The sequence below is a fragment of the Melitaea cinxia genome, chromosome 19 (assembly GCF_905220565.1).
Source record: "Melitaea cinxia chromosome 19, ilMelCinx1.1, whole genome shotgun sequence".
NCBI classification, from domain to species: Eukaryota; Metazoa; Arthropoda; class Insecta; order Lepidoptera; family Nymphalidae; genus Melitaea; species Melitaea cinxia.
In genome coordinates this window covers 12,371,551-12,377,820 of record NC_059412.1, presented here as the reverse complement: position 1 = coordinate 12,377,820, position 6,270 = coordinate 12,371,551, and the positions used below count along the sequence as shown (strand labels likewise).

The 6,270-nt window shown below is 34.4% G+C and overlaps 1 protein-coding gene across 1 annotated transcript; it reads right to left on the bottom strand.

Moving 5' to 3' along the window:
* Nucleotides 1–573: 573 nt before the first annotated feature.
* Nucleotides 574–5,691, bottom strand: LOC123662759. The gene is made up of 3 exons (XM_045597558.1): nucleotides 5,523–5,691; nucleotides 4,303–4,548; nucleotides 574–798 (listed from the first exon to the last, which is right to left on the bottom strand). The coding sequence occupies exons 1-3, from the start codon at nucleotides 5,689–5,691 to the stop codon at nucleotides 605–607; spliced, it is 609 nt and encodes a 202-aa protein (XP_045453514.1). The 3' UTR covers nucleotides 574–604.
* Between the last annotated feature and the right edge of the window lie 579 nt (nucleotides 5,692–6,270).

Below are 6,270 nucleotides of genomic sequence, written 5' to 3'. Positions count from 1 at the left end.
TCTTAAACTTATCTATTGTTGGAGTTGTAATTCTTCTTTTTTTTCCTGATGTTGACTTCACTGATCGCTCATCCTCATCTCCATCGCTTTCTCCTTGCATTTTTTTAAATATAAAATACTATTAAAATTAATTTTATTTATAGGACGATTTTAAAAAAGGCGCGTTTCTCTTCCCGCCTAAAAAGATAATTCTCCAAAGATAGAATCGTTAAACAGTGCTCCCAACTCATGAAAAAACTTTTCCCTAAAATTTTTAACAAAACTCCCTAAATTAAAAACAAACCTCCTAAACCTAAAATCTAAATTATTTAAAAATGAGTCAGTTTATTATTTATAATTCCATCTATGAGATGGCATTACATTCGTTTATTTACCATTTCATTTGGTATTAACCTTTTTCTTAGACTAGTAAACCTTTTTTGTGCCTATTTAGACAGTCGATCTGAAGGAGTAAGCTCCAGTCATGAGTCGGGACTGACACGCACACTTTTTTATTCAATTATGTCAACAACCACATAGACAAAAAGCTGAAAATGGGATAATGTGGCATAAAAATATTTAAAACATATAATTATATGTTATATTATTTAATTAATATCACTCATTAGTAGTTTACACTAATTTTGTGCTTGTTATTAGCCATAAGGCCATTGGTACAATTGTTTAGATGTGATGCTATTTCACAATCATCTTTACTCTTCAGGCTTGTTTGAATGCAACGATCTAAGTTTTTCTCTAATTTTTTCATTAGTTTGTCATCTTTCTCATAAAATTTTCGAACCAGTGAGAGTAAATTATCTGTAATGACAATGATGTGAATCTATGTACCTAATTTCACACACAAACACACACACAAACTTACACACGCGAGGGCACTCACGGGTACACACACTCACGCGCGCACACAAACAAACACACACACACACACACACGCGCGCGCGCGCGCGCGCGCGCGCGCACGCATGTACGCACGCATACACACACAGAAAGCGAGGGAATGATAAATAATTAATACGACTCTCAGTTTTCTGTCTAGTAGTAGACCATTTGATGGGTGCGACATTTGAATATTTACGACCGTTTTCACCATGAATAAAGGTTCTCCTACAAATAAGTAACGATTAGACTTAAATAGCAGGAGTTTAAATAGGCTAATAATACCTGTTTCGTCTCAATTAATAAACTACAAGTTTTATGTTTATATTTTCGAATACTCTCATAAATATAATGGGATTCGATGATGAAAAAGAATAATACATAAAACACTTGAATCTGTTGGATAGCGTTATCCATGACTGGTGAAACAGGCCCTTAGATAAAGTATATCGTGGTACGTAGCCGCATTATCGTTCTTTTATTTTAAGTTCATGAATACTTTATAAGGGGCATCCATTAATTACGTGACCTATTTTTCGATCAGTTTAGAGCTCCTACACACAAGCGGCATGTTGCCAATGACAAAGGTAACTACAAAAGGCTACAAAGGCTAAAGGTAAAGGTTACCTCGACCTCATGGAAGATCAATTAAATAAACTCGAGCGTATTCAAAACCTTTCTATTCGCTTCATATTTGGACTTAGAAAATATGACCACATTTCTGAGTTTCGCCAAAAGCTCGGGTGGCTCCCAATTCGACTACGCCGGAATACTCACATTCTTTCACTTCTCTACTGCGTACTGTTTAATCAAAAGATGCTTTGAGCTACTATCAAGCTCACGACCGGTCTCTTCGATCGGATAGTAATCTTATTCTTAAAATTCCTTCTCATGCTTCTTCTTTTTATACCAACTCTTTTTCAGTAAAGCTGTTCGGTTGTGGAATGCTTTACCACAATCATTACAATCATTAAACACTTATAAAAGTTACGTAAAGAAACACTACACACACACACAGAACACTTACACTTAGTTTTAATTTTAAAGTTTAAAATGTTATGTGTACTATAGTCTTAGTCATCCGTAAGGGAGGCAGCGAGTCATTCCCAATACAAGTGTCTCTGACTACTTACTGGGAAGATTCGGTGATGATTTGTACTAAAGATTATAGAAATAAATGATTTTTATTTTATTATTAAAGAAACACTATTTAAACTCATGAGTCACGTTATGAGTTTATAAATATACTATTAGTTTATAAATTAATTTACTGCAAATGTATATTATTGGCAATGACTTTAGCCGGTCTTTCCTCAGCCTTTCCTCTGGGCAGGGTTTGGCAGACCTCGTCTAGTCTTCACTTCGAAGATTCCGCAATGCTTGAAGACAAAAGTCTTCGAGCAATGCGTCCTGCCTGTGTTAACATACGGAGCCGAGACGTGGACACTGATGAAGGGACTGGTCCACAAGCTTAAAGTCGCTCAACGTGCAATGGGACGGACTATGATAGGATTCTTCTCGCAAAGATAGGATTAGAAATGAAACTATCCGCGAGAGAACGAAAGTAACCGACATAGCCCACAGAATTAGGAAATTGAAGTGGCAGTGGCAGCTGGCCATCTGTGCCGCAGGACCGATGGTCGTTGGAGCAGACGGGTCCTGGAGTGGAGACCGCGTCTTGGTAAACGCAGTGTGGGACGTCCTCCGACCCGTTGAATCAACGATATACGTAAGATTGCCGATGTAGGCTGGATGAGGATTGCGGAAAACCGGGATGTTTGGCGCGAACTTGGGGAGGCCTATGTCCAGCAGTGGACTGCAATAGGTAGAGCTGACTGGCTGACTGACTGGTCTTTCCTCTCTTCTTCTTCTTTTCTCGTATGTATATTTGTATTTTTTATATTTTTATATATTATGTTTATATAGATTTGAGTGTATATATATATATATATATATACATATATATATATATATATATACATATATATATATATATATATATATATATATATATATATATATATATATATGTGTACGTATTTATATATTATAATTGTATATGTATTTACATTTACGTGTATGATTATATGTATATATTATGTATGTATTGTTTTTGTATTTTTTTTTATTGAAGTTATATATCCACAGGCTTATAATGCCCGTCCTTTTGTTATTCCATTTTTTTCTTTCTTTAAACATGCATCGGTACTTCACTGCAACTATAGAATCCCAGAAACCTTAATAAATAGTCTTAAAATTTTTAAAAGTCGACGCGAGTCCACTGATCAAGATTATTCTAAATATTGTTTTTTTATATATATAAAGTTATTTTTTTTTTATATTTTTACGCTTATTTGCTAACTATGTTTTGAATGTCATCTGGGATTTCTGGTAATGCTGGAAGACAGTCACGGTAAACGTCTACCTACGTTTTCTTCATCTTTTTTTTAAAGTTGAGTAGAGATTTTCGATTATCCCCTCTCGGTTTAAATGAAATTTGGTGAGATTTCATTGGACCCCCTCCCCCTCCCCCAATTATGAGCTCACGTAATTAATGGATGTCTCATGTCCCCTAAGTTTATAGTCATTCCCAAGTGCTGAAGCCGACATACGGTCTAGTAATGCCTACCCGAGCATCCTGGATATCACCCGTAAATGGGTTCCCCTGCGATCCCAAAAAAGGTTTATACTCACAATTCAACAAAAATATGATAATATCATGTTGTTTTTTATTCTATATTATAGTAATCGAAAAGAATATTTAGAGATAAGATCCTATTGCTAACAAGTTACACACAAAAAATACTAACAAGAAATAAAAAAATATCGACATAATCACAAAAAAAAGAGTGTGCTTTTAGACCACACGACTGAAGTAAAACTTACGAAACATACTTTTCTTTCTATCTTCACTATCCTATCAACTTCCGTTCGCCTCACCCGATCACACTATTTGTAACTCTCTCGTCATGCTTCATTCACCTGCTTACTCCCCAAGTTAAGCGTGTGTGAAGAAGTTTTACTTCAAAAATAATAGCGGTACGAAGTAAAAGTAAAAGCGACCCCTCTAGTGTAATGGTGTGTGTGCCGTATCAGCGGCGCCTAAACACCGACGGTCGCGGAATTGATTCCTGCTCGGAGTGGATATTTATGTTTATACAAATATTTATTTCCGGTCTGGTTGTTAGTCCTTGTGGGTGCCCCCACCGTGCCTCGGAGAGCACGTTAAGCTATCGGTCCCGGTTGTTATCATGTACAGCTGATTGCGATCTTTACTCATAGTATTGAAATAATCCGTCAACCTACATTGGAGCATTGTGGTGGATTAAGCTCTGATCCTTCTCCTACATGGGGAAAGAGGTCTATGGCCAGCAGTGGGATATTACAGGCCGAAGCGAAGTTCGACGGATTAGCTACAATACAAACCCTTAATTATTTTTCCATTCTCAATCACACCGTTACGTTTCAAAACGCACGCAATGAGACATTCGCCGTGTACAGGCGACTCTTTTATCGGTGATAAACTTTTCAACGGCCTCTTGTCGTTCATTTGAACCTCTTTTAGACATTCCGACATATTCCTTTTAAATTCCTCAACGTCTTTCTTGACTCTTTCCGGGAATGAACTATACGACCAGTCGGGTTCGTGTGTTCCATGATTGTTAGGTCTAGCTATAAGAATAAATTTTAAATTATTTTTAGGTGATATAATAAAATACTTTATTCAGGTAGGCTTTAAAGCACTTTAGAATCGTCATTTTATAAATTGGTGTAGTGGGTAGTCTGGAAGAGATCACTATCTAGTGATACGACCGCCCGTTGCATGCGATGTACTTATTATTATTTTTCGCTTTAAGCTTTATTCTTGTGTAATTGTCATATGTTACTGTGTGCAATAAAGTTATTTATTATTATTTATTATTAAAATTAGATTTGTTTTAATGATTTAATTATAGTTAAATGTGAAGCCACCAATGATGCGGAATTTAGAATCGGCAGATATACAAATGGGTGAAAAAATAATTAAAGGATGAAAAGAAAAAATAAACGATATATTAGCAAAAATATAATTAGCTAGCTAGCTTAGCTATAATATTATTATATTTAGACTTTGTTTCCAAACCTATGAAACTGTCTGGAAAGGATCACAACTAATTTAAAGTGATAAGACCGTTTCATTGTGCACCACTCTATAATGTAAGAATTATTCTTTTATTTATTTGTTTTATATTTAATTGTCAATAAAGAATATAAAATACTGTTTAGGATTATTATATTAACAACTAGCGACTCACCGCGAAATATAAAACAAAATAATTGCAATGCAGTAAGCGCAAAAAAAATGTGTTTATTTACGACATCATTTTAGAAACCTCTAAAACTATCAGTTATCCTCTACTATATTATGTGTGTATTATACGTATAACCCTTCCTCTGGAATCACTTTATTTCCTAAAGAAAACTGCATCAAAATCCGTTGCGTAGTTTTAAAAATCTAAGCATACAGACAGTGGCAGGCGACTTTGAAAAATTTTTATTTCCGTATTTACACAACATATTCAAGTAACAAGTTACAAAAAAGGAACAATCAGTTTCTAGGTGTAATTTGAAAGAAACTTGAAACTGACTTTGAAAAATTAACTTACATTTTTTCTCGCGATTTTTCTTCTGCATTATCATATTCTTTGAAATAATTGTGTCTTTATTGATAACAATATCATGTTTCGTATCCACACCTACCAATCGATCATTGGGAATCTTTTCATTTTTTGCAAAATGAAAAATTAATAATAAAATAAATCCGCCAAGGAACATGTTCAATATCTTCAGAATGTTTTTTTTTTTTTTAATAATATTTGACTGTTGTGAATGTTGCACGAAGCAATTCAATTAATCAAACACAAGTAAAAAAGTTTATAAAAATAATTTCCTGTACCTTCCTAATTGGCAATTACAATCGATGTCAAACTATAAACGTTTATAAAGCTACGCCAATTTATATTTTATGTCTAGATTTAAATAAAAACAACTTCATTATTTTTATTTATTTTTAGTTTAAAAAAAACTAACCAGCATATTATTAGCGCCAACCCGCAATGGAGCAGCGTGGTGGATTAAGCTCCAATCCTTCTCATACATGGGGAAAGAGACTCAAGAGTGGGATGTTACAGACTGAATGCGAACCAGCATAATAATTATATATTTCTTTTCTCTTTATAAGAACTAATCGAGCTATTGTTTCAATATTCATATTATAAATTTCAATTCATTAATTATTCGAGCGAGTGAGTTTTTTAACAAACTGTCAATAAATAATGATGAATTAGAATTGTTCTGTACTAAGCCTCAGAATGTGAGTAGATTGTTTGCTTTGGAGTTCTTTGACCCGCGTCG